Genomic DNA, 27667 nt, shown 5'->3' on the forward strand with positions numbered 1-27667 from the left:
AAAGAAGAATATATTTGTATCTTTGCATAGATCATATATATAATTGTAATGACTAATTATTTTCTCGACAAACCATAGTTTTTCCTTACTACAATCATAAAAGAAGAATATATTTGTATCTTTGCATAGATCATATATATAATTGTAATGAGTAATGTGTTATATAGTCCATGGATCGTAGTGAGAAGGTAGAGTTGAAAGTATAAGAAAGCGAACCTCCATCATAGTGGGGGCTTAAACCCGTGCAAGCTTGCAGATATCTATGGCTGATGGTTGGGCCCAGCCTTATATCTTGGGCTTATTTTGTTTCCATCTGTCCAGCCCATGATAAAGTGTAAAACGACACCGTATTAAGCTTAATGGAGTAAACGAATCACACGTAGCGGGGATCCCCGTGTCAGTTCTTGTCGGAAAAGCTGGACGGAGGAAAACGGTATCGTATTCGCTTCGCTTGAATCTATATATTTTGCGCAAAAGCCCTTTTCATCCCTTTCTTCTCTCATTACTCGATTTAGGGTTTTCTAATCTCGAAAGAAATCAAGATCCTCCTTCCTTCCTCTCTCGATTTCGATCTCGTAGCCCCTTTTGCGTTGATTTCGAATTCGTTCATCAACAGGTTTGTTTCTCTCTAGCTCCTAACGATCTCGCTAGCAAATTAGGGTTTCGAGCGAGCTTAATCCGATCGGTTTCTGGATCAGTTGAGATGCGATCGGAATCTCTCTGAATAAGAGAGACTCGTGTGGAGGGGTTTCTTCCTTTGTATGGAAACTCGGAGCCGCAAGCGTGCGGAGGCGACCTCAACTGCCCCATCTTCTTCTTCTTCGTCTCCTCCTCCTCCTCCCTCAGGTCCCACCACTCGCAGCAAACGCGCTCGCCTCTCGTCTCCCTCTTCCTCTTCAGCCGCCGCCGCTACCACCGCTACTGCACCTTCCTCCTCCACCCGCTCTCGTTCTTCTCGCTCTGCCGCTACCGCTACCGCTACAGCCGCCGTTACTCCCATGGACACATCCACCGAGTCTTCTGGATTCCGCCGCGGCGGGGGACGAGGTAACAGGGGAAACGATAATACTAATTCTGATAAGGGAAAGGAGAAGGAGCATGAGGTTAGGATTAGGGATAGAGAAAGAGACCGAGCCAGACAGCAGCTCAACATGGACGCTGCAGCTGCTGCCGCCGCCGCTGAAGAGGACGATGACAATGATAGTGAGGATGGCAACGGGGGATTCATGCATCCCAACATGAGCTCAGCCAGCAGTGCGTTACAAGGGTTGCTGAGGAAGCTTGGAGCTGGACTTGATGACTTGCTTCCTTCTTCAGGTATTGGCTCAGGTTCTTCTTCCCATTTAAATGGGAGGATGAAGAAGATACTCGCTGGCTTGCGCTCTGAAGGAGAAGAGGGAAAGCAGGTCGAGGCTTTGACCCAGCTCTGCGAGATGTTATCCATTGGCACCGAAGACTCCTTGAGCACCTTCTCTGTTGATTCCTTCGTCCCCGTTCTTGTTGGTCTACTTAACCATGAGAGCAATCCGGATATTATGCTTCTTGCTGCCAGGGCTCTTACCCATCTGTGTGATGTTTTGCCCTCTTCTTGTGCTGCTGTTGTTCATTACGGGGCTGTTTCATGCTTTGTCGCCAGATTGCTAACCATTGAATACATGGACTTGGCCGAGCAGGTTCGCTTTCCTAGCAATTCTTGATTTTTTTTTTTTGAATATAATACTTATCTAAAATCTGGATAAAGTGTATGTTGTGGAATGTTTTATGCTGCAGTTTCTACACGTACATATCCAATATTTTAATTTACTTAGGACGAAATTTGAAATTTGATTTTATTCTTCATGTGATTTACAACAGTCTCTGCAAGCTCTCAAAAAGATATCTCAGGAACACCCAACGGCCTGTTTGCGAGCTGGTGCTCTTATGGCAGTGCTATCATATCTGGATTTCTTCTCCACCGGTGTCCAGGTGGGTAATTTTGTAACCTTTCTTTTATGCTTTCCATACTCGTTTATCTAATGCACTTTTTTTTACTTTGACTTTGTAGCGTGTAGCAGTCTCTACCGCTGCAAATATGTGCAAGAAGTTACCTTCTGATGCATCTGATTATGTTATGGAAGCTGTACCGGTACTGACAAACCTACTTCAGTATCATGATGCGAAGGTAAACGATCCTTTTTTTTTGCTGTACTGTGGTACTATCTAGTTCTGCTCTTGCCCCAGTTTCCTTCATAGTATGTTCGTACGGTGACAGGTTTTGGAATATGCTTCTATCTGTTTGACTCGGATTGCCGAAGCATTTGCATCGTCCCCTGATAAATTAGATGAATTATGCAACCATGGCCTGGTGACTCAAGCTGCGACTCTTATATCCGCTAGCAACTCGGGAGGTGGGCAAGCATCTCTTGGTGTTTCAACATACACGGTATGAGTTAATTCTTTTGTGTTTTCTATATTTCGTTATTCATAGGATGACATTTTCATCATATTTTCACAGGGATTAATCCGATTACTTTCCACCTGTGCGAGCGGTTCACCTCTTGGGTGCAGGACATTACTTCTTCTCGGTATTAGTAGCATTCTTAAGGATATTCTGTCGGGTTCTGGTGTCTCTGCTAATGCATCTATATCCCCAGCACTGAGCAGGCCTGCAGATCAGGTACGGATTTACTTTTTGACATCACAGACTTTATTTTGTTCATTTCCTGATAAAATAAATGGTGTACAATGAGATGCTTAGGGGACACACCTTCAAATAGATCACTTGCATTTAGGAGATTTGTCTATTCAGCTCGATGATAATCTATGTACATGTATTTTGAGCTTTATTTATGTTGTAGCCGATGGCTCAAGTTTCCTATGCTTGTTTTCTGGTCTGGTGTTGGAAGTGGTATAGATAAAAGCGCTTAGCGCTTCATCAGTGTGCTCTGTCTTGTTTATTTAACTTTGATCCCATGACTCTCTAATTCTTGAATATATTCTTGAACATGATCATGTGAGGTCCTTTGTTTCCAGAAAGGTTCCGAATTATAACTCTTGTTTTGCATCTTAGATTTTTGAGATAGTCAACCTAGCGAACGAGCTCCTCCCTCCATTGCCAGAAGGAAGTATCTCCCTTCCTACTAGCGCAAACGCGTTAGTGAAAGGTTCAGGCCAAAAAAATTCTTCTCCAAGTACTTCAGGAAAACAAGAAGATTCTCCCAAAGTTTCACCTAGAGAAAAATTACTTTGTGATCAACCCGAACTTTTGCAGCAATTTGGATTGGATCTTCTTCCAGTTTTAGTGCAGGTAATTTTTTGTTGCGGTTGCTACAAGTTAATGTTCATACAACCTCCTGTATGTCTAATTACCCTTGTTTTCTTTCCAACAGATCTATGGTTCTAGTGTCAATGGTACTATTCGTCATAAATGTCTCTCCGTTATCGCAAAGTTGATGTATTTCAGCACTCCAGAAATGATTCAATCTCTAATTGGTGACACAAATATATCGAGGTATGCTGTTTATGTTTTAAATTAGGTATCACATGGCGCAACTTCTTACATTATTTTTCCTATGTAGCTTCTTGGCTAGTGTCTTGGCATGGAAAGATCCACAAGTCTTGGTTCCTGCTCTACAAGTTGCAGAAATTCTGATGGAAAAACTTCCTGAAACTTTCTCGAAAGTGTTTGTGAGGGAAGGGGTGGTTCATGCTGTAGATCAACTTGTCTTGGTTGGTAAACCTAGTGCTAATGCTTCTACTGATCAGGAAAATGACTGTGTGCCTGGATCTGCACGATCTAGGCGTTACAGACGGCGAAGTAGTAATGCCAATTCTGATGGAAATCAGTCGGAAGAGCTTAAGAATTCTGTGTCAGCTAGCATAGGTGCGACCCATAATTCCATGGAATCTCCTACAGCGAGCTTCATGCTAAGGGAAACAGTTAGCTCCTGTGCAAAAGCATTCAAAGACAAGCACTTCCCGTCTGATGGTGGGGAATTTGATGTTGGAGTTACAGATGATCTCTTGCATCTGAAGAATCTTTGCACGAAGCTAACTGCTGGTACAAATGATCATAAAGTGAAAGGAAAGGGGAAATCTAAAGTCTCTGGGCCATGCCTTGGCGATTTTTCTGCTAGCAAAGAAGAATACTTGATTGGTATCATCTCCGAGATACTTGGCGAGCTAAGCAAAGGGGATGGCGTCTCAACTTTTGAGTTTATTGGCAGTGGTGTGGTAGCAGCATTGCTTAACTATTTTTCTTATGGATACTTTTCCAAAGAGAAGATCTCCGAGGTTGATTTGCCCAAACTTCGCCAGGATGGGCTCAGAAGGTTCAAAGCTTTTCTAGAAATTGCACTTCCTTCTGATGGTAATGAGGGAAAGATCCCTCCTATGACTGTTTTGATTCAGAAACTTCAAGATGCTTTGTCTTCACTGGAACGCTTTCCGGTCGTCCTTAGCCATCCCTCAAGGTCACTCAGTGGAAGTGCTCGTCTCTCATCTGGGTTGAGTGCTTTGGCACATCCTTTGAAGTTGCGGTTATGCCGTGCACCTGGAGAGAAGGCTCTACGTGATTACTCCTCCAATATTGTTCTCATAGATCCATTGGCAAGCATAGCAGCAGTGGAGGAATTTCTCTGGCCCCGAGTTCAACGCAGTGAATCTGGGGTGAAGGCAGCAGCGCCTGCTGGAAACACTGAGCCAGGCACATTACCTAGCGGTGCTGGTGTTTCATCACCATCCTCGTCAACTCCAGCTTCCACCACTCGTCATTCTTCTAGATCTAGATCAGCAATTAAAATAGGCGATGCCTCAAAGAAAGAACCTGTGCACGAGAAAGGTACCAGCTCATCTAAAGGTAAAGGTGTTATGAAGCCGGCTCAGCCGGATAAGGGGCCTCAGACAAGGAGCAGTGCTCAAAGGAAAGCTGTTCTTGACAAAGATACACTAATGAAACCAGCTAGCGGAGACTCCAGCTCTGAGGTATGTCACTGTAGGAAGTTCTGGATTACATGGTTGTTTATTGTGTAACATTATATTATGTTTGTGGTGTGATCTGCTTATGCAGCACTATCTTACTTATATTGCTTGCAGGACGAAGAAATGGATATATCCCCCGTCGACATGGATGATGCTTTGGTGATTGAAGAGGAAGACATTTCTGACGACGATGATGATGATGATGAGGAGGATGTAAGTATTCCCTCCCCAGTATGTACATTACAGACGCAATTATTTCTCTTGCTAACAACATGAAAGATGATACTTCTCGCAATAATGCTTGCTAGCTTTCCGTATTCTTAGATAAGTTTACCATATTGAGCTGACCTTATCGGAACCTTTCCTTTTAGAACTGACTAAAGAGAATTATGAACTTTATACCACAATTTCTCATATTGATCTGGTCTTGAATTCAGGTCTTGGATGACAGTCTTCCCATGTGCACCCCTGATAAGGTTCATGATGTAAAATTGGGAGACGCAGTGGATGATGAGGGAGCCGGCCTAGCACCTAGCGGCCGACAGATGAATTCAGCTTTGGCAGGAAGTAGTGGAACAGCAACTGCAAGGGGATCTAATTCTACTGATGCTGGCATTGGGAATCTTTATGGTTCTAGGGGTGCACTCTCCTTCGCTGCTGCGGCGATGGCAGGGCTTGGAGCTGCCAGTGGTAGAGGTATCAGGGGGAGTAGAGACCTACATGGGCGTACCCTGAATCGAAGTTCTGATGAGTCCTCTAAGTTGATGTTTACTGCGGGAGGAAAGCAACTTAGTAGGCATATGACGATATATCAGGCTGTGCAACGACAACTTATGCTAGACGAAGATGATGATGACAGGCTCGGTGGCAGCGATTTCATCTCGAGTGATGGAAGCAGATTAAATGATATATATACTATCATGTACCAGATGCCGGACAGCCAAGCGAATAGGTTGTCTGCTGGTGGTGCAAGTTCTACCACACCATCTAAATCCACTAAATCTGCTACTACTAATGCAAGCGTAGAAGCCCAGTCGTATAGGGCATCTCTTTTGGATAGTATCGTACAAGGAAAGCTTCCATGCGACCTTGAGAAGGCAAATTCTACGTATAATGTTTTGGCGTTGTTGCGTGTACTAGAGGGTTTAAATCAGCTTGGCCCTCGGTTAAGAGCCCAAACCATTTCTGATCGTTTCGCAGAGGGTAAAATTACAAGTCTAGATGATCTGAATACAACTGCTGCAAAGGTTTCTCATGAAGAATTCATCAACAGCAAACTTACACCCAAATTAGCTCGACAGATCCAGGACGCGCTTGCTTTGTGCAGTGGAAGTCTTCCCTCTTGGTGCTACCAGTTGACTACAGCATGCCCGTTTTTGTTTCCGTTTCAGACCCGGAGACAGTATTTCTATTCAACTGCCTTTGGGTTGTCGCGTGCATTGAACCGCTTGCAGCAGCAGCAAGGTGCTGACGGCAGTGGTTCTACAAATGAACGAGAGATGAGAATAGGGAGATTGCAGCGCCAGAAAGTGCGGGTATCCCGAAATAGAATATTAGATTCTGCTGCGAAAGTTATGGAGATGTATTCTAGCCAAAAAGCTGTGCTTGAAGTAGAATATTTTGGTGAAGTTGGTACTGGTCTAGGCCCCACACTTGAGTTTTACACACTCCTAAGCCATGATTTGCAAAAGGTTTCCCTTGGGATGTGGAGATCAAATTCTGGTGACAAGTTATCTATGCAAACTGATAGAGATGAGATTCAAGACGGTAAATCTGCAGCAGCTAGGGACAGAGATATAGTTCAGGCACCACTTGGGTTGTTCCCTCGGCCCTGGCCCTCAACTGCTGACGTATCTGAAGGTAGTCGGTTTCATAAAGTTGTTGAATATTTCCGCCTTTTAGGGCGCGTGATGGCAAAGGCACTTCAAGATGGACGGCTAATGGACGTCCCGTTAAGTACAGCTTTTTATAAGCTCATTCTTGGTCAAGTGAGTTTTTTACTATCAGTAACTTTTTTTATTTAGCTAAGAGTGGACTAGTAGTTTCGACACTTCTTTACGTTGTTCGTAATTTCTTTTTCTTTTCTCACCTGAACAGGAGCTTGATTTGCATGATGTTATAATATTTGATACTGAACTTGGCAAGACTTTGCAAGAGCTTCGTGTTCTTGTTGGCCGTAAGCACTATCTGGAAGCAGAAGGTGGTGACAACAGTAGCGTGATTTCTGATTTATGTTTACGTGGATCCCGTATTGAAGATCTTTGCTTGGACTTCACCCTACCTGGCTATCCTGAATACATATTGAGACCAGGAGATGACATTGTACCGTCTAATAAGCTTTACATCCCATATCTTACTATTCTTTTAGTTCTTGTCCATTGTTGCTGATGCCGTGTACTGTTTTCTGTTCTATTACAGGTTGATATTAATAGTCTTGAGGACTATATATCCCTGGTCGTTGATGCCACTGTCAAGAGAGGAGTTGCCCGGCAGATTGAAGCCTTCAGATCTGGATTCAATCAGGTTAGCAGTTTCACAGACTCTCCGCTTTGTCTCTTTCTTTTCCTGTTGGCTTCTAAATCATATGGAAGGAGTGGTTTCTTTTGGTTCATACTTCATAATCTTTTAAACAACAGGTTTATATTAAGTCTTTAATTTAGTCTTACCTTTATTATCCTTACAAGACCTCTCTGTTCTTACACATGATTACCAGGTCTTTGACATAAAATCTTTACAAGTATTCACCCCTTCTGAGCTGGACTACTTGTTATGTGGTCGTAGAGAGTTGTGGGAGGTAATTTTTCAACTTTCTTTTGAATTTCCACTACCCATTTGACTTGAATCAACTAGATAAAATTTTCATTTCTAAAACCTTTCTTTTATTGCAGGCGGAGACTCTTGTTGAACATATCAAGTTTGATCACGGTTATACTGCAAAAAGTCCGGCAATCATTTTCGTAAGTTACTTTCCTTGCTAGTTTTTTAAAAAACCAATTTTCTTTTACAATCAAGCTTTTTGCTTATTTATTGTTGATTCCTTTTTGACTTTGATTTTCACCCTGGTGGTAGTTACTGGAGATCATGGGAGAGCTTACAGCAGATCAACAGCGTGCTTTCTGCCAGTTTGTAACTGGAGCTCCTAGGCTTCCTCCTGGTGGCTTAGCTGTTCTCAACCCAAAGCTGACGATTGTGAGAAAGGTAAGAAACCTTTACTTATATATTCGGTTAAAAAGCGTTTTTTTAATTGAGCCAAGAGGTTCCTAGTCATGTTAAACTAGACCCACGAAGCCATATATCAAAATACATCTACACGTGACGCATTGTGGTGTTTGCTTGCATTTGCAAGACTTGTTAAGAGGAATTAGCTCTTACTCGATTTAAGTTGTGTATTTGCTTTCAATTGATGTGTTTTTGGCTTGGTGCAGCTCTCATCAACCTCAAATGCGGCTGCCAATGGGACAGGGGCTTCGGAAACAGCAGACGACGATCTTCCCAGCGTCATGACTTGCGCCAACTACCTTAAGCTCCCTCCTTATTCTACAAAGGTAACTCGTGTCTCTCTTTTTTTAAGTCTATGGTTTCTGTGTTTGGTTGGTTGGAGTGAGCCTGAATAGGAGTTTGTACCTGAAACAGGAAATCATGTACAAGAAACTGCTCTACGCGATCAACGAAGGGCAGGGATCGTTCGACCTCTCCTAGGCGTCTCTCTCTGTTGTCGCTGCGGCTAGAAACCACCAACCCTCTCTCTTCTTTGTACATTTTACATCGGAAGACTCTGATTTTGCACTTTGAATGTTATTTCTATTAAACCATGAATTATTAAAATTAGGTTCAATATTTTTCATGTGCAAGTAATATATTAAAACATGGAGGATAAAAATAAAATCAAAAGACAAACTTGAATAATTTTGGTTGCCTTTGAAATTCGTTTGAAAATTCCGAAGCAATTGGATAGTGGTGAATAAAAGCTGTCAGCTGAAAGAAATAAAAAAGGTACAAAGGTTTAGGTGTTGTATGATCCAAAATTCTGTTTTTTATAAAGACAGGATCTATCAGTCACAGCAGTTGACTGTTAAGATATCAAAGGAATCAAGAAATAATTGTTCGTTTCTGGAGATTGAACAGAAGACGTTTTCATCAGTTTTCTTTTTGATAAAAGTTAATTGGACATAGATATCTCTAGACACGAGAAACAAAAGCATAAATAGGAAAACATTACAATTAAAAAGAGCGTTACGAGTACAGAGTTCAAGCTAGACACAAGAAACCTACCATATGGTGGTATTGACTATTAATATACAAAAACAAAAACAACACACCAATACATTAAAAAAACAGCTGAAAGGGTCCACGCATGCAGCTAGAATGACAAATCACATGACCACGCAAGCAGTTGGATTCTCATCGCTAAAAGCAGTAGTGTAGCGGACCTCAGTGGAGCTAGCACGAGCCAGCTGCGAAACTCCAGGGTCATCCGCTCTTCTCACATAACCCGAGGGTGCTTTCTTGTCGTAGACTCCGGAGGCGTAAGGATGAGCCACGACGTCATAGGGCACGTAGGGCCAGAGCTCGACCTTCTTGCCGGTCCTGTGAGCCATACGGGACACCACCTTGTTGGGTTCGACGTAGCCAACAACAGTGACTTTGTGGGCTTTGGGCTCCAGCGACACAGATGAGACACCCTTCATGCCTTCCACCGACCGCCGCACTTTGCGCTCGCAGCCTTCGCAGTCCATCTTCACTTTGATCTCCACCGTCTATTAATTTATGATGTTAAGAAAACGACAAACAGAAAAATGTTAAGTGATACTATTACTTAAAAAAAATATCTAAGCAAAATAGTACTACTAGTTGTAAACGTCTCTGAGATAATCATATCATGACTGACTGGTGAGAGTTAGTACACGTGATTATGATTGTTTTCCTTTTTAAAGAAAAAAAAAGAAAAAAAAATAATCATAGATTCCGACAGAGAACATAGTTATACTAATAAAGTACAACCAATCCCGGTGTAAATCTAACAGATGGATGCAGCTTGTGTTCCAGAGTAAAACGAATCTATTTGGTCGGCGTTAATAACATTAATTCAAAGATTCAAACACACACAAAAAACCTTCAAATGAAATCAACAAAATTTTATTTTCATGATTGTAATTGTGTAAACTATATTAAGAAAATGAAAGAAAAAAGAGCAAAATCAAATTCAGAAACAATATTTTTCCACCTATCTGAGTTTTCTGTTCTAAGTAATTAAGAAGCAAGAGATATAAAAAAATTTGATAAGCATAGTTAAGATAATTGCTACTTAATTGTATATTTATGGAACCTAATCAACGAGATCTACGAAAGAAAACGGTCCACATCTCACTCAAAACTTTCCTTCTCATCGAACTTAGCGGACTCGTCACTTTCCCAAAGAATCTTCTTTTTGTTTTTTTTTTCAAAAATCAAGATCTAAAATTAGAAGAAGAAAGATGGTGGTGGGCGTTACCTGCAACTGTCTGCGCTTTTTAATCTTGTGACCATGAGAGCAATCAAACATTTCAGAGACATGATCAAGAACACCCATGTTCACCTTTAACACTAGAAAAAACCTGAGAGATCTATCGAATGAAGAATTTTTAAAAAGGTAACCTCTAGGAGAAGGAGTCGATAAAAAAAAATCTCTAGTAGTAGAGAGAGTATAGATGATAGTTGCACACAGCACAGTGATTCAGGGGCAAAGGGAAAGTTGATAGGAAGTAAATATGATAGAAATGATAATTTAAATAGGGGAGAAAGAGGATACAAAGACAATAAAATAGTAGTCGGTAAATATCAATTCAAAGTTAAACTAATTATTTATTTAATTCAAAAGTTAATAATTAAATGGATGATGGCTCACCATTCCTCTCTTGTCCCACCACCAGTTTCATAGTCGACGTCTCTAAATCTTCTCTTGCATTTTTACCAAAAAAAAATCTTATCTTCATTAATTTTTTTTGTATATATTGTTAATTACCTGATTTCAGTTTAGTATTTTGAGTGTTCGGTTTGGCTAGAGTTGGATTAATGTAATAGAAAGGAGAAAAATAACAAGGGTCATACCATAGTTTGAAGAAGAATATAACATTTTTACAATAAAAAAAACTTGTGTCAAGTCCTATATGACTGATCTTGGGATGGAGACAGACAGACAAGAACGGTGCGTTAGATTCACTGCTGCTTTTTATATACAGTATATTTAAAAAAAAAGTAAAAGAAAAATAAATAATTAATTTTGATGGTATGGGAAACAGAAGAGGCTTTTGGATAATCGATGACTCGCAAGTCTCACCGACGTGCCGACTCCTTTCTTTATTTGTCTCACTCGAAGTTTGGGCCTCTGTTGGATCCTTTATGAGGCCTACCATTTTTTATCATTTGTTTATCGGTCTCTGGAACCATGACATTCAATTATCCAAAATTCAAGAAACGTTGCACAAACATGTTGAAGGTCAATTTCAATTTTCTTAGATGCAGTGCCTGCTCCACACGGTAAATTCTAGGGCCAAAAAAAATTATTTACTCTCAAAAATTTATATACAAATAATGTTTAAAATATTTTTAAAATTTAGTCAGTAATATTTGTATATTTTGTAGTAAAAATAAAACTATATACATATCAAATAATTTCATCGCACGGCTTATCCATAGTGAAGCCGGCCCTGCTTAGACGTTGGTAGTACTTGCTACTGAGTATTTCATAATTGATCAACCGTGTATGCGTAAACAAACTACATATGAAAGAAGAAAAAACAAAGAAAGGTAGAATATTAATTTTGGGTCAAGAGTGTAATAAGGAAAACAAGCAAGGGGCCAAGTGTATAAAAAATGACAAAAATATTTAACAATTCGAAATCGTTGGATTGCTTCGGGGAAGAGAAGAAGCTAAGAACCTGATTCGATTTTTTAAAATAAAATAACTCTGGTGGGCACTCTTCCGTTATTACTTCTACAGTCCTTATTCAATCAAACCTTGTGGGTGAGCTTGAAATTGCTCTATTTTTCAATCTTTCAACTTGATTAAAATCTCCGTCTTGAGAATCGATTCGACCTATACTGGTTAGTGTGTTTACGTATCTACGCATTTCCCTTGTTGGGTTCTCATAAAGTTTGCTCCTTTACCCTTATCTTCGTGCTCATTGCTCAGGTGTTGTTACCTGGGGGAATACAAGTCTCTCACTCTCTTATCATGATGGCTAGTAATAAGCAGAGACCGGCCAAGCTCTCTGTCTACCTTTACATTCCCAATATCGTTGGTGCGTCCCCTTGGTCTTTGTTTTTCTTTTAATATATGTTTAAAAATGGCATCTATTTTTTTTGAGATGAAAATGAAAAAATATTGGGGGGGGGGGGGGGGGGGCAGGGTACATGAGAGTTGTATTGAACTGCTTTGCCTTTGCTGTGTGCTTCTCCAACAAGACTCTCTTCTCCCTCTTGTACTTTTTCAGGTCCTCCCTCACCCCCACTCTCATCTTCTTCCTTCTTGTCTTTCATACTTGTTTTAACATGGTAGGTATCCTTTTTTTTTTTTTTATCTATGTGGTTTTCAAGTTTTTGTTGTGATTCTGTCGATGGATGGTGCGCTCGTAAATTCAACCAAGGTCTCATTTTCCAGCTCCAGTCAATTTTATATTTGTTTGTGGTTTGCTCTTAAGATCCTGACACTGATGTTACTAGTTTTGAGTTTCATCTAAGTCGGATCTTCTAATTGAACAGCATATACAGAGCTTCATTTGGTTGTTCTGTAGTGTCAAGATCTCGATAGTGACACACGTATCTTGTCTTCTTCTCACTTTCAGTTTCTACATTTGGAGCTGTTCTTGACATGGTCACAGACAGGTTAATCTTCTGCTACATATTCAACTTATTCCTCCTGTAATAACAATCTATTATCCTCGTTTTGCTTACAGAGTCAGCACAGCGTGTCTTCTCGTGATTCTCTCCCAAATATACCGGTGAGTGTTCTCAATTTGATGGATTTGGCGCTGATTTTATATTTTTTAATCTACATAGCCTTGGACTTACACACTACTATAACACAGGCCTAGCTTGGTTTTCCTCTCACTCCTGGCCTTAGATATTGCTAGTCACTGGCTCCAAATGTACAGGTACTCTTTTTTGCAACTTGTACATTTGTATATAGTTTTTGTACATAGCACAAAAAATAATACTGGAGTCGCAGTACATTTCTATCAGGGAAGACCAGCCATAAGGATGTGAAAGATAGCACGAGCTGGCTGTTTAGACTATACTATGGTAACCGTATGTTCATGGGTTATTGCTGTGTTTCCTGCGAGGTTAGTTGCACTTTATATATATTACAAACTTTTTCGATGCAATAGCACTGAGTTTGCTCAAATGATTACAGATTCTTTACATAATCCTCTTTCTCATATCAAAGAACCATACTGAAAATCTGATGAGCGTGAGCTTCTCTTCTCTTCCTCTTAAATCTCTATTATTACCTAATCTTTTGTTCTAAAATATCTCTGGGTTCCATTCTTCAGGTAGTAGTTGAATCATTGACACAGTTTTCACCGCTCTCTTTACTCTTGGCTTTGAGTATATTCGGTTGGTCGATCAAGCAGATCATCAATGTGATTCAGGTAAATCAAGCTGAACCACAACTAATCAGTCTCCAATATAGTAAGCAGTTTCTGGTTCTTATCGTCTTTTTTTTTTTGGTTGTTGTTGTTTCTTTTGCTGGCGTGTCAGATGAAAACGGCTGCAGATGTTTGTGTCCTGTATGACATAGACAAGCAGCATAAGCCCTGAGTTTTTGTGCTCTTTGAATCGTCTTTGTTTCTTTTAAACTCTTTTGTGTATGACACTGTGTACATATATGGATGCATCTTGCTTAATGGTGGATGTAGATATACCCTTTGTCTTGCCTTTGTTTTCTATAATATGAAAGATCCTTTTAACTATTTTAGCAGATGCACTTAATGTAGTGTTTATGTTTTCAATAAATAAATGCCAAAAACAAGACAATGATTGATCAGAAGAGCTTCTCCAACACAGATTCTCCATCAAACTTGTCCACCTTGGAGCTAAGAAACGCCAACCTTTTCTCCACCCTTGCTCTCTTCATCTCCAAATCTCCCAAACGCCCTGCCGTCTCCATCAACCCTTGACGGAAACTCTTCACCTCATTCTCCTTCCATCTCACCTCTTTCAGTATCTTCTCCATCTCTTGTCTCCCAAGCAAAGCCTCCCTCTCACACATCCCTTTCTCCACCGCCGTCGTATCATGTCGATCGTAGCATCTGGCCGCTTCAAGAATCTCGTTTAAAGCCTCCCTTAGCCAACCGGCTCTGATTCTGACAGACTCCACGTCTTCAACGACCGCTAGCATTTCCAAGACGCGCGTCTCCTTTAGTTGCTTCAGAGGCGTTGACTGGAGTTGGAGAACCACCGAGGCTAGCGTTTCCAGGAAGTAAGATCTCGTGGGAAGCGACTCGAGCTTTGAACCGGAGGCTATGTCTCCATGCTTGTCCAAGATTTGCTGCAGGGTGTCCGAGACGCTCGCTCTGACCTTGTAGCTCCCTACAGAGACGTACGACTCAGACATCATTGACTGCGTTTCCTCCCCTGTTAAGCTCTTGCATTCGATAATGGATGTTTGTTGAGTTTGGGGGATCCTTGACCCTGGTCTTGAGTTTCTTGCCCTGTATTCTTCAGCCTTTGGCCTAGTTTCTTGCGTCTCAGGTGACGACTTGAGGAGGCCAGTACTATGCGATATCGGCTGAGTTTGTGGGATCCTAGGTTCAAGGTACTTTCCTTGAGGCTCTGGAGTCTTAGACCGCTGTCTTGAGGATCTCTCCCTGTGTTCTGGTGACCTCGCTCTACGTTCTGCAGTCTTTGGCCTAGGTCCTAGAGAAACACGCGCATGTTCAGGTGTCCTTGGTTCATTATCATTGATGTTGGACCGGTGTTCAGGTGTTCTAGGTCTAGTTTCTAGTGCAGTGCTATTATCAGTGGTGCTGGATCGTCGCTCAGGTGTCCTAGGCCTAGAATCAGGGGTGCGAGGCATGTGTTGATGTGTCCTAAGAGGATGTTCAGGTGCTTTAGGCCTAGTCCTAGGTGTCATTTCAGTGTCTAGACCATTATGAATGAGCGCACGGTGATCAAACTGCAGAGAGAAAACATGAGAGACTCACCAAAAGATATGCAACTAAACAAAGAGGAATGATTAGTAGAGAGACAGAGAATAAATGCTTAAACAAAGAGGAATGATTAGTAGAGAGACAGAATAAATGCTTACATTTGATGCGAAAAAATCTTTTTTGCAATACACAGATAGAGAAGGTGACATTGGGAGCCAATTTATGACTGATTCAGGTTTGTTTCCATGTAGAGGAGAAGGCGGCCTGGACAGAAGGTTTGCGTTGAAGGTGTCATCGGAGGATGAGAATGAGGGAGACTCGTCTGATTCAACCATCCTCTTAGCGTAATAGCTAGGAAGTGGCCATCTATTTTCCGCAACAACACGAACCGGACTGATAGGAGGACTGTCCTTTCTCCAAGGTGCCTTACCAAAGCCTTGTACAAAAGACAAGTTCCAATGATTGTATTAATCAAAAATGTTGAAAATGCAATCTAGATGATAAAACATGCTTCTTACCAAACGGCCTCTTCTCCTTCTTGGGGACATCTCCAGAGTTGATCCTCTCGAAACATCGATCATTGCACTCATGGTAGGGATTGCCTACGTTGGGACAATCATGATAGACTTTTCCAGACATGTCACTTCTCTCTCTCTCTCTCTCACAGATCTAACAAATAAGCCTGTGGCCTGACCCAGAGCAAGCAAAAAAAGGAAGAGGAATTCTTTATAAAATTGAATCTTTCATCAAAACAGGAAAGAAGCAAACAAGTTTTATCACCAAAAGACGGAGTCAACGTTTGAGAGAAAAGAGGTGTATGGAATGAATAGTTCTTTAGAAGACAAGACACGGGACTGAACTTGGAAGGATTCACCAAAAAATGAACAAATTTCAAAGTAAAGCGGACCTGTACAGTTGATGTTTTTTGTTTTCTTGCAGTGCAAGAGTACAAAAAACTAGTGCTTATTTTCTTCCCCACAGAGACTATAACTGCTTACAAGATTGACCCAACAACACAAGTTGTGGTCTTGAATCAGTGAGAGAATAAAAGATAGCTATTGATCAGTCGTCACGTCTATACACATAAATAAGATGTAAAGCCGACATAAACACAGTCTACTTCGACCAAAACAAAATACACATTCTACAATACTGCAGACTGCAGTATTCCGAGTTTGGCTCTGTACAAATCTTTGTATTTAAAAAATAAATAAAAGGTCACTCGTAGGCATGGGCAGAAAAAACCAGAACCGAACCGAAATACCTGAAACCGGAACCGGACTAAAACCCTCAAATATCTGAACGGTTCCTGTATTTCTATATCCGTAATAACCGAACCGAAAACCGAACGAGTACCCAAATATATAAAAATATTAATTATATGTACATATAACATAACTAAATATATATATATTTTTAATTTAAAATCTATTAAAAGTATCCGAAAATAGTTGAGGATAACTAAATTATTATAAAGTATCCGAACTACCCGAAAGTATATGAAACCATCCGGATAGTTTTATCTGAAATATCCAAAGTAATCTGAAATATTCAAACATCTTATTTAAATTATCCTTAATTATTTGATATTGTACCCTAAATATCTGATATTTTATCCGAACTACCCGAATTCGAACCAGAACCAAATGAGAACCGATTTTTTTCCGGATATTTTTATGTTCCTAGTTTTACTATCTGAACCGAATCCGAACCGAACCGAAAATAAATCAAGTAGTATATGAATCCTCTAACCCTCTATCTAAATTACCCGAAAACTGAAATACCCGAACCGAACCAATATCCGAACCGAACCGATACCCGAAATGCCCAGGTATAGTCACTGGCTAGTGTGAGACGACCTGAGAAAATGAAATCATATAGAAACATAAACAAAACATTCAATTAAGATCCGTTGGTGGGCCAGTGTTATAGCTTCACGGGCCTTGAACCCAAAACAAGCATATATATGGGCCCATATATATTCATATTCAAACAGATATGTAAAAAAGTGTATTAAACGTGGAGAAGGACGGCTTCTCCTTGAAACTTATCGACTTTGGAGTGAAACATCTCCAGATTCTTGTTCAATCTCGATCCTTCCATCTCTAACTGCCCTAGCTTTCCCGCCACCGCCGTCACCCTCTCTCTGCACTCCCTGATCTCCTTCTCCCTCTTCCCCAGCTCCTCCCTCATCTCCTCCATCTCCCACTTCCTCGCCTTCAGATCCCTCTCGCACGCCTCCCTCTCCGCCTTCGCCGCCTCGTACTCCCCCGCGTACTCCACCGCCTCCCCCAGCTCCGCCACCGCCTTCTTCAGCCACGACACCTCGATCTTCACCGACTCCATGTCTTTCACCACCGCCGCCATCTCCGCCACCCTCGTTTTCGTCAGATCCTTCAGCCCCGACGTCCTCAGCTCCATCACTACGGCGGCTAGGGATTCGAGGTAGTACGACCTCGTCACGTTGGACTGGAGCTTCGAGGAGGCGGCGATGTCTCCGTGCTTGGAGATGATCGCCTGGAGCGTTTCCGCCACGCTCGCCTTCACTCTGTAGTTCGCGACGGATACGTAGGACTCGGAGATCATCGATTGGCTCTCTTCCTTGAGTCCTCGCATTTTGGCGATCTCCTGGATCGAGAAGCTCTGTGACTCGTCTGCTAGCTCCGGTGGCTCATAGTTTTCGGCTACAACGATCTGATAGTTGTGGTGAACAGGCTGCAGATATGAATTAAGGTTACATAAGATCGTATGAAAAAATTGCATAGAAACAATGGTGAAAGAGAGAGAGAGGATTCATACGGTGGTGTTGGCGGAGACTGGCATTGAACGAGTTGGAGTGCCAATCTCTGGGAAGAGGTAGGTGGAGTGGTTATCGTCATCACTGGATGAATAGTATGCTCCTCCATGAACTGGACTCCGAGGAGGGCTGTCCTGCCGCATAACGTAGCCATCTGGCTCATACATTGCTTCCATTTGCTCATCACCATGATTGTTGTTGCTGCGACGTTCAGGCTGCGTTTTATTTATGAGACCAAATTGTTAAGAGGACTTCGTTTTGTTTTACCACTATAAAGACTTGAGAGTGTTGTTGAGTACCGTTCTGTATGGCTGTGGTGGTGGCGAACGGCTTGCAGCTGGATGAAATGGGCTTGGTGGAGAGCTGTTTCGTGGTGTTACTTCGCCGTCTCGCTCATACACTTCCTCGGATTGCTGATTATCAGGGTGGTTTCTACGACGATCAGGCTGCAGAATTAGAACAACCAACTTTATTGTCAGTTTTAAGTGAATCACTTTATCTGTTTCTGGAAAATAAGGCTGAGTTTTAGAGTACCGTTCTGTATGGTTGTTGTTGTGGTGGTGGTGGCGAACGCCTTGCGGCTGGATGAAAGGGGCTCGGTGGAGAGCTGGTTCGTGGTGTTACTTCGCCGTCTTGCTCATCATCAGGGTGGTTTCTACGACGATCAGGCTGCAGAATTAGAATAACCAACTTTATTGTCAGTTTTAAGTGAATCACTTTATCTGTCTCTGGAAATTAAGGCTGAGTTTTATGGTACCGTTCTGTATGATTGTGGTGGTGGTGATCGGTTTGCTGCTGGATGAAAGGGGCTCGGTGGAGAGCTGTTTCGTGGTGTTACATCACCATCTCGTTCGTACATGTCTTCAAATTGCTCGTTACTATGACGATCAGGCTGCAATTAGAGAGAGACTTTTATGTAATGTCATGTATGTGGCTCATTGTGTACTCGAGAATGAGGAACAAGACTTACAGTTCTATATGGTGATGGAGAGCGGTTTCCAGCTTGATGAAATGGGCTTCCAGGAGCTCTGTTCTGAAACATGGTATTGGCCTCAGGCTCATACATTGCCTCGTAGTGGTCTGCATTGTGTTCTCTGCAGCGATCAGGCTGAAATCAAGCATTGGAACGAATGCTTAGTGGTTGATTGGTATGAACATGGATCATAATAATCAATAGAGCTTTAGTTATTGAGTACCGTGTGGTATGGAGATGGAGAAGGGCTTTTGAATGGGTGAAAGGGGCTTGCATTGCTTCGGGTATCTGCCTCATACGTTCGATCTTGCTGTTCTCGGCTATACTCGCTTGACTTTCTACGACGTTCAGGCTGCAATAGAAGACAGTATCATGTCAGTAATAATAAGACCATGTCCTTGAACCATCAAAGACCGACTCTGTTATTTTACTATATCTCTACACAACACCAATTCAAAGACGGTCAAAAGTACCGTGCGGTTTCCAGAGGGATGATAGGGGCTTGAAGGAGCGTTAGTCTCTGGCTCATAACTCATCCTCTCCTTTCTTTCTCTACGTTCAGGCTGCAATAAAAGAGAAGAGGCAAACTCAATGTCATCTACAAATTCGAAAAGTTTGTTTGGCGGCTAAGGAAACAGACAATATATCTTTATGTAATAGAGTACCGTGCCATATCCGTACACAGGAGGCCTAGGGTGGGAGTTGGGGACGCGTTCAGACGCCGGTTGTTTCGGGTATGTTCTTTGTTCACGGGAGATAGGGAAATCGTACTCTGTCTCGGCTCTTTTGTTGGAGAGATACGAAGGTGGCGGAGATCTACCAGCGGCGGGATGAGGAGGGGTCGCCGGATTGCTCTTGCTCGCACTTTTCTTCCCGAACAGTCCTGAAGAGACGTACCAAACAAAATAAAACTGGTCAACGTTTGGATTTAGCTTAGTCAACGGAAGTTATCAACATAAGAAGATACTTCTTGAAAGATAGGATTTGAGAAAATGATCCATGTCTGTAACCAGATTTAAACATTCTGGCGACTTTTTCCGGTGGTATTCATATCGGACAGAGAGTAAGTGTGAAGGGACTTTCCAGAGTTGGAAAAATTACCTGATCGTTTTCCATCTTTCTTTGAACTGAAGAAGTCCATATTGCATATGATGGGGCTAAACTGGATCGGTAAATAAGATGCCTGTAAAACCGGAAAATCAGATAACCATTTAACTGGTTATGTATGTAAGTATATACACGCCCGCGTTCATTACCTGGAATTTTTGAAGCAGGGAGCTGAGTTGTGAGCTGTTGTTGCCGGAGAGAGATGGCTTTTGGTTAGTTTCGTCTTTGCTACGTGATACTTCATTTGATTTTATATAACGAGTCAGAGGAGCCTATAATTGCAATTGAAAGTCTACCATAGTTATTAAGCTGACTTTGACTATTACAAACAGACAATCGTATACCACTATTTAATTGCTTCCATCTAATCTTCTACCACTTGTTTTCTTTTCTTTTTTTCAAGTAGCCGCAGCCATGATTTACTTGGTCAATGGTACTGGCTCTGAAAAAAATCTACTTTGAATATTTCGACACTACGTTATAAATATTTCTATCTGATTAGTGAGCCTATCGATGGGCTCATAAGTCATAAGCAGTGCCCAATATCACCACCAATCACGAAATGGGCTAAAATTAAAGGGAATAAGACTAAATCCTCTTTTTATCACCAACCAGGATTGATAGGAAAAAGGTTCGGTTACAAACAAACCATAAGGATCAAGATGGGAAAGCTAATGCAGATACAAGTGTCACTCGGGATAAGTGCATCAGCACACGTTCGTTGCTTCTGTGTCTGTGGTGGTTTCGTCTTCAACGGTGCTTCTCCTACTCAGCTACAAGGGCTTGGAGGAAAATGCATACTGCAGCGTTGGCAGGGACGTGAACTGAAACGTCTATATGTGGTGATTTCGTGGCAGGCCGTGTGGACATAATGAATCCAGTTCAATGGTACGAGCATTTGCGGAGAATAGCGTTGCATATCACTGAACAAGGGATGTGATCGAAAGAGCACCGCAGAGTTGCCTAGGAAGCTTTTAAAAAGAATGTGAATTAGATAGAGTTCACCTTGTGACAAATAATGACTTCTACGTAAGGTAGACAAAATATCTCCACGCGCGCGATGATAAACAATCCCACTCTCATCAAATGCGCGCGGAGCGCGTATATGTCTACAAGTCTATAACCCACAGATTTCAGCCATTTTTGACATAATTTATTAGAAAGGGAACGACCTGAAGCGCGTTGACTGCTGTTTGCATAATGCCCTGTGAATAATAAACTATCTTTTTAATATTCAACTAAACTCTGGCCAGCGCGGATATGAATTTCCAATTTTTAATTATTTATTTTATTAACTGATGTAATTGTAATATTCGTTCATATTATATTCATTAAGTAAATATTTTTTTTTTGCGTCTTAAACTTTCTATTTTTTTACGAATGTGTGATATCATATAAAAAATATAAAAAAATAAGTATAGAATTAATTAGATAATTTTAAAAACAGAAATTTTTCTTTCGTGTGCGATATCGTATAAATAATGATCCGTCCAATTAACAAAAATCATGATTATTTTATGTGTAATTTTTTTATTTTGACCGTTTCCCTAAAACTATATTAAATTTTACATATTTTAATTAGAATATTTTTAATATCTTTACCTTTTTATTTGAAATGCAACTCAATATTTTTTTAACAATTATAACAAAATATTTTAAAATATTTTAGAATTTGTTTAAAAAATATGAAAATTACATTTTAAATTAAAATTATCCTAAAATATGATAAGTTTTGATGTAAACAAAAACTCAAATTATGTCAAAAATAATGATATTCAATGATAATAACAATTTTAATTGATTATTAAAAAAAAATACATTTACAAAAATATTGTTTGAAAGAAAAATCATTTATCTTTCAAATATAAAATAAAAATATTATAATTAAATAATAAAAAATATAAATAAAAACCATAAATTTAGCAAATGACAACTGAGTTATATTATGCTAAATTTTTTTTCTAACAATTTATCAAATGACAAATGAGTTATGAGCAAATAATACCATATAATTTTTAAAAACATAGTCATTCTTAAATATTTTTTGAATAAATAATTATTTTTAAATTTAATCAAGTGAAAATAATATTCGTACAATTGTGTGAGTCAAATTCTAGTTTTATTGATGCATGTTATATATTAGTGCTGCATGTTTTAGGTAATATTTTAATGATGCACGTTTTTAAAAATCTTCATTAATAAAATTATGCACGTAAGGATAACTCATGAGTTTTTTTGGTTGATTTAATGAAATTAGGTCCATATTTATTTAAGGATATATTTCATTAAGGTAACTGAAAAGACAAGTAATAAATTAGGCAGTTTTATTCGTTTTAGGATATTTAATAAATGCAACTGAAAAAGACAAGCAAAAAAATGAGAGTTTAATTAATGAAGTAAGAACATTTTCAAATGGGTACTTCTCTTTTAATAATATAGATGATTTAATGACATTATGTCCATATTTATTTAAGGATATATTTCATTAAGGTAACTGAAAAGACAACTAATAAATTAGGCAGTTTTATTCGTTTTAGGATATTTCATAAATGCAACTAAAAAATACAAGTAAAAAAAAAGAGAGTTTAATTAATGAAGTAAGAACATTTTCAAATGGGTACTTCTCTTTTAATAATATAGATGATACAAATAACTATTTTGTTTTTCTTCAAATCTCACATTTTTTTTTCAAATCTCACTTCATCAACTTTTTAATTACAAATTTTAGAAATGATCTTCACGTTGCATGGATTGAACTTAAATCGAATTATAACAAATTCTTTTTAATATTTTTAATTTAATTTTATTATATTTTTTAACCAAAATCAATATTTTTAGTTCATTTAAATCTATATACGCTATTCATAAAAATTATAATATTTGGTTATGATATTTTAAATTATGTTTTATCTTAACTCAATTAATAACTAACTAATTTTTTTTGATAATTTTTTTTTGAATTACCAGGAATTTTTAAGTTTTACATTTTCATCTAATTATATGATGCAGATAAGTCTTTAATCCAAGAACATGTCTCTAAGAACCCTAAAATTCTTTGATCGACTGTTCAACATATCTGTCCGCTGCATCAGTTTGGTATCAGAGCCAGGTAGTAATGATGCAGTTTGGTATCAGAGCCATGTAGTAATGATGCAGATAAGTATATAGAATATATCCAAATATCTTATTATTTATTTTATTATTTGGAATAAATTAAGATAGTTACCTTTTATTTGTATTTTCCATATTTCATTCGTTTTTCTATTTTAATTAAGATTAAGGTTTTTTAGATTTAAAGGATTTATTATAATAAACATTCGAGCCTAAAATTGTATTCAAACTTTGATAAATAATAAACTACTTGTTTTGTTTTATACCTTGTTCGATTTGATTAAATTCATCAAGCAGGAAGTTGGTTTTAAAAAGCTATCGAAAGAAACTCTTGATTGATCCAAGATCAGGTCTCTAAGAACCCTAAAAGTTCTTTGATCGACCGTTCAACCTATTTGTCTGCTTCATCAGGTGGTATCAGAGCTGCGTCTCTTTGGTTTTTCAATTGAAGAACGATTCTGGATGTCATGGTGAGTGCGAACATCTATCTTATCCAGGATGAAAGTTCCTTTATTGAGAGAGAAGAAAACTATGAGATCTATCAAGAGATCTATGGTGATCCCATCTACGACGTCTACGAAGGTGATGTCCGCGTAGTCGACTTCATCTTCAATGAAGATTCTTTTGCAAATCTCGTCTGTGCAAAAATCGTGCAGCACGAGATTCATGGAAAGTTCGTGCACGACGAGTTCCGTGCAAATTTTGGGCAAGGTCAGAAGATTTGGCTTTGTGCAAAATTCGGATTTGAAAATAATTTCTTAAAGATTTCAGCTATAAAAAACCGATTCAAGATTCGAGGACGAATCTTTTATAACCTGGAGAGAATGATGCAGATAAGTATTTGGAATATATCCAAATATCTTATTATTGATTTTATTATTTGGAATAAATTTAGATAATTATCTTTTATTTGTATTTTTCATATTCTAGTGGTTTTCCTATTTTAATTAAGATTAAGGTTTTCTAGATTTATGATTTATTATAAATAGGCATTGAAGCTTAGAGTTGTATTCAGATTTGAATAATTAATAAACTAGTTGCTGCTTTATAACTTGTTCGATTTGATTAAATTCATCGAGCAGGAAGTTGGTCTCAAGAAGCTATCGAAAGAAACTCTTGATTGATCCAAGAATACGTCTCTAAGAACCCTAAAGTTCTTTGATTGACCGTTCAACGTATTTGTCTGTTGCATCATTATGGCTATTTATAATCATTTCATCTTCTATATATACCTTATGCTATTATTAATTATCTATGATTTTTTTATAACCGTGAGAATTCTAAAATCTCTCTAGATTCAAATATCAATCACACTAAGCCCATAGAAATTCATGTTTTCTTCCCGCTTCGGATATTTATCGGTGGCCAATGATTTTTTTTTAAAATTCTATACTTACATATTCTAGTTTTATGGGTAACTCCTAAGTTTTAATTAATATATTAAAATATTGAATTCAAAAAAAATCAAAGAAAATTAATTGTCACTTTAATATGAGCGAGGACATTGGAAGATGGTTGGATGGTGAAGTTTGATCCTGAAGTGAAAGGTTGAATGAGAATGGTAGGATTTTGTGTGATTGATGGGAGCTATCTTCTGCAAGTAGGGCCTCCTCTCCTCTCTATTATTATATTTTCCTATTAACTAACTTTCCCATTATTATCATCATTGTTATATTTTTTTTTCTCTTAAAATGATTTTTGTATGCCATATAAGTTCACATACACACCATCGCCCAGTGATTCAAAATCTCTTCACTGAAGTTATGTTTTTGAAGAATGAAAGGATAGAACTACAAATATACTTGTGTTCTCGTCCCGTTTGTTGGCTAGGAATAGTTTGTTATCCATTTAGATGCAATGCAGCTACATCATAAATTGGGTCTTCCATTGAAACAGTGATATATCATGGAGCTCTTAGCTCACATTAACATATGTATTTTTTGGAACAATGACAAATGGTCACATATGTAATTTAGACTATCTAGAACAATGGCAGTTTATATAATTATCATGGACTATTCATAGTTTAGAAACAAATTTTAATTTTCTTAGTTACATTCAAATAGTTTTGTTTACCTTTTTTTAGCAGAAGTTTTAGTTGCTGCTTTTCCATTATTGATGACTACAAAAGTACAAATAACTAAAAAGAGTCGATGGGGTGGGGATAGAAATGGCCAACTTGAGTGGTAATATACATTAGTATAAAATCAAATAAATGTTAGGTAAAGTGACATATCTCACTTTATCCCAATCAACTTCGTGTCTCAAAAATTTTCTATAATTTTTTTTATCTGAAATTTCGTTCATTCTTCAAGCCAAGTCTATTTTCTATATATATTTTTTCAGGGTTCTTGGACCACCACTTTTATGGGCAATTAGACGTTTGTAAAAGAAACAAGAGGTTGAACAAAAAATGAGATAAAAAAGAAAACAAGAATAATGAAAGAGTCATGAATACATAAAATATTATGAGTAATTTTTATAATAGTATTATAGACAACAAGTATACTACATTTACACTGACATAAATGTTTGATTACAAAATACAAGGAATAAGATAAAGGTATAAGAAAATTTATGCCGGCGAATAATGGTATATCTGATAAGAGTATGTAACTAGAATTACATATTAGTAGTGGTTGTTTATTAGAAAGAAGGAAAGGTGGGTAGAAACAACGTTTTTTAATTTTTTTCAAAAACATTTGTATCATAATTCATTCGTGAACCAATATAAATGGAGATTACACTAGTAATTATCTACAAACAAGCTGTAGAGGATGACAAGTGCCGTCTACAGAACCATGTACCAAGCATTGTAGTAGTAGTGGATGATTCTTGTCTTTTGTTTGAAGAAAAATATTCCATTAGACCCACTTGCAAGACTTTGGATATGTAACATTTGTTTAATGGGTTAATTCAGGAAAGATTTTAGCTAAAAATGAGTGAATAAGGAAGAGCATCAATAAGTAAATATTAAAACTCAACTCTTGAGGTCATTTGCTACATGATTATTGCTCACTGTTTTGGTTGTTGTTCATTGACGCCTTCTCTCTCTAGAGTTGTGGAGCCCAGAGACGCTGGGGTGGGGGGGACCTTTAATGTGCTGGCTCCGACCTCGCCATCGTTGGTCTTTTATGGGTCTTGTCTGCTACACTCTATAGTGAGAAGAGAGAGAGAGAGAGAGAGAGAGAGAAAATATAAACTTTGTACCGTGTTGTTATAGCTTGTAGTAAGAAAAGAAGAGAGGTGAAAAGAAAAAAAAAACACAAATACAAGAATGATGAGAGACTTGTCGTTCGGCGACTTGACCAAATCTTAATCAGAGCTTAACTGTTTCTTCCTTGACATATAGAAAGATCATAAGTTGCGAGCGAGAGACCATTCTTTCTTTCAACTTATTAATATTCTATAGCATTTGTTAATTGATCTTCTTCTTCCTCATCCCTTCGATTACTAAATTTATAAAAAAAACTATATAACTAGGTTGATCCTCCTTTTAGATCTACAAGTGCGAAATTTCAACGACCACTAAAGGTTTCATCTTGCAAAGGTAAAGCTTTCCATCTTTCTTTATATTGCTGGAGAATACGAATCTACTCAGAACAATCCTTTTGTATTTTTATTTTTAAATTCGGATCGTTGGAGTTGTAATGTTTCTTCATTGCCTTTGACCAAATCAATTTTTTTTTGGTTGTTGTATCCTTAGATTGTGCATTCATCCAACAGTGCCATCTTCACTAATCCATTTGGAGCTGCTGCCATTTTGAGACAAGTTCTTATGTTGTGTTACATTCGAATGGATGAGGAGGAGGGATGCTATCTGATTGATGAACTTCCTCAATGCCTGTCTCTGGCCCCACTCCGATTCAGCCTCAGATTCTTCTGGCGGCGGCGGCCGTCAAGAGGGTCTCTTGTGGTACAGAGACTCCGGTCATCACGTCTCTGGTGACTTCTCAATGGCCGTTGTTCAAGCCAACAACTTGCTCGAGGACCAGAGCCAGCTCGAGTCTGCCCCTCTTAGCACCCACGGCTCTGGTGGTCCTTACGGCACATTCTCGGCGTCTACGATGGCCACGGCCCTGAGACTTCCCGCTTCATCAATGATCATATGTTCCACCATCTCAAAAGTGAGTTACTGACCGAAAAACATTTAAGATCATCAACCTATTTTGCTTTATACTCTTGTTCTTGATGTTACTTAGGTAATTTTAGAGCTTCTTGTTTTTTTTTAAAAAAAAGGAAATAAAAAACACTTTATCACAGGTAGTTACTAGTTAGTTAGTTAGCTTAACTAGAAAGGACCTGGCCATTGTGTCAAAGGTCTCCGGTTTGAGTGACTGCGGAACGAAATTAATATTACAATATAATTTCGAGATTAGAGATTTGGCACTTCCTGATATAAAAACAAACGCTCTCTCATAAAAGAAACTAAAGATTTTTAGTTTTGACCTCATTTGTTTAAATCCTTTGTGTGCACCACAGGATTTGCTGCGGAGGAACAGTGTATGTCCCCGGAAGTGATAAAGAAAGCCTTCCAAGCCACTGAAGAAGGCTTCCTCAATAGTCACAACAATTCCAAACGAGGCTCAA

General features: G+C 38.9%; 5 protein-coding genes across 8 annotated transcripts; 2 read left to right on the forward strand and 3 right to left on the reverse strand.

Annotated features, from left to right (window-relative positions):
- The first annotated feature begins 495 nt into the window (after nucleotides 1-495).
- Nucleotides 496-8796, forward strand: LOC106389916 (E3 ubiquitin-protein ligase UPL3). Its single transcript, XM_048774669.1, has 17 exons — nucleotides 496-1673; nucleotides 1855-1965; nucleotides 2045-2161; nucleotides 2252-2422; nucleotides 2495-2656; nucleotides 3050-3286; nucleotides 3369-3490; nucleotides 3558-4962; nucleotides 5074-5172; nucleotides 5397-6947; nucleotides 7057-7281; nucleotides 7378-7482; nucleotides 7673-7753; nucleotides 7848-7916; nucleotides 8029-8157; nucleotides 8385-8504; nucleotides 8593-8796. Exons 1-17 carry the CDS (start codon nucleotides 762-764, stop codon nucleotides 8656-8658), a joined length of 5682 nt encoding a protein of 1893 aa, XP_048630626.1. The 5' UTR covers nucleotides 496-761; the 3' UTR covers nucleotides 8659-8796.
- A 343-nt stretch (nucleotides 8797-9139) lies between these two features.
- LOC106389917 (heavy metal-associated isoprenylated plant protein 26) lies at nucleotides 9140-10766 on the reverse strand. The gene is made up of 2 exons (XM_013830264.3): nucleotides 10451-10766; nucleotides 9140-9716 (listed from the first exon to the last, which is right to left on the reverse strand). Exons 1-2 carry the CDS (start codon nucleotides 10526-10528, stop codon nucleotides 9333-9335), a joined length of 462 nt encoding a protein of 153 aa, XP_013685718.1. The 5' UTR covers nucleotides 10529-10766; the 3' UTR covers nucleotides 9140-9332.
- A 1078-nt stretch (nucleotides 10767-11844) lies between these two features.
- Nucleotides 11845-13910, forward strand: LOC106389919 (probable CDP-diacylglycerol--inositol 3-phosphatidyltransferase 2). Of its 2 annotated transcripts, XM_013830267.3 has the most exons (11): nucleotides 11845-12042; nucleotides 12131-12239; nucleotides 12347-12431; nucleotides 12535-12584; nucleotides 12783-12822; nucleotides 12894-12938; nucleotides 13026-13091; nucleotides 13166-13280; nucleotides 13352-13408; nucleotides 13491-13589; nucleotides 13699-13910. In XM_013830267.3, exons 2-11 carry the CDS (start codon nucleotides 12173-12175, stop codon nucleotides 13756-13758), a joined length of 684 nt encoding a protein of 227 aa, XP_013685721.2. In that variant the 5' UTR covers nucleotides 11845-12042; nucleotides 12131-12172; the 3' UTR covers nucleotides 13759-13910. The 2 variants fall into 2 exon arrangements, with proteins under 2 accessions (XP_013685721.2, XP_048630619.1); XM_048774662.1 differs by lacking the exons at nucleotides 12347-12431; nucleotides 12535-12584 and having other exon boundaries at nucleotides 11846-12042.
- Nucleotides 13860-16725, reverse strand: LOC106389918. Its single transcript, XM_013830265.3, has 3 exons — nucleotides 15608-16725; nucleotides 15248-15525; nucleotides 13860-15115 (listed from the first exon to the last, which is right to left on the reverse strand). Exons 1-3 carry the CDS (start codon nucleotides 15726-15728, stop codon nucleotides 13982-13984), a joined length of 1533 nt encoding a protein of 510 aa, XP_013685719.2. The 5' UTR covers nucleotides 15729-16725; the 3' UTR covers nucleotides 13860-13981.
- Nucleotides 16726-16949: 224 nt separating this feature from the next.
- On the reverse strand, nucleotides 16950-20367 carry LOC106389920 (serine/arginine repetitive matrix protein 1). 3 transcript variants are annotated; one of them, XM_013830268.3, is made up of 11 exons: nucleotides 20116-20366; nucleotides 19961-20042; nucleotides 19525-19742; nucleotides 19333-19422; nucleotides 19083-19211; nucleotides 18857-18994; nucleotides 18644-18778; nucleotides 18421-18555; nucleotides 18186-18332; nucleotides 17889-18101; nucleotides 16950-17804 (listed from the first exon to the last, which is right to left on the reverse strand). In XM_013830268.3, the coding sequence occupies exons 2-11, from the start codon at nucleotides 19998-20000 to the stop codon at nucleotides 17103-17105; spliced, it is 1947 nt and encodes a 648-aa protein (XP_013685722.2). In that variant the 5' UTR covers nucleotides 20001-20042; nucleotides 20116-20366; the 3' UTR covers nucleotides 16950-17102. The 3 variants fall into 3 exon arrangements, with proteins under 3 accessions (XP_013685722.2, XP_013685723.2, XP_013685724.2); XM_013830269.3 differs by lacking the exon at nucleotides 18421-18555 and having other exon boundaries at nucleotides 20116-20367; XM_013830270.3 differs by lacking the exon at nucleotides 18186-18332 and having other exon boundaries at nucleotides 20116-20367.
- Nucleotides 20368-27667: the final 7300 nt, after the last annotated feature.

This window comes from Brassica napus, unplaced genomic scaffold, assembly GCF_020379485.1.
Source record: "Brassica napus cultivar Da-Ae unplaced genomic scaffold, Da-Ae ScsIHWf_44;HRSCAF=83, whole genome shotgun sequence".
NCBI lineage: Eukaryota > Viridiplantae > Streptophyta > Magnoliopsida > Brassicales > Brassicaceae > Brassica > Brassica napus.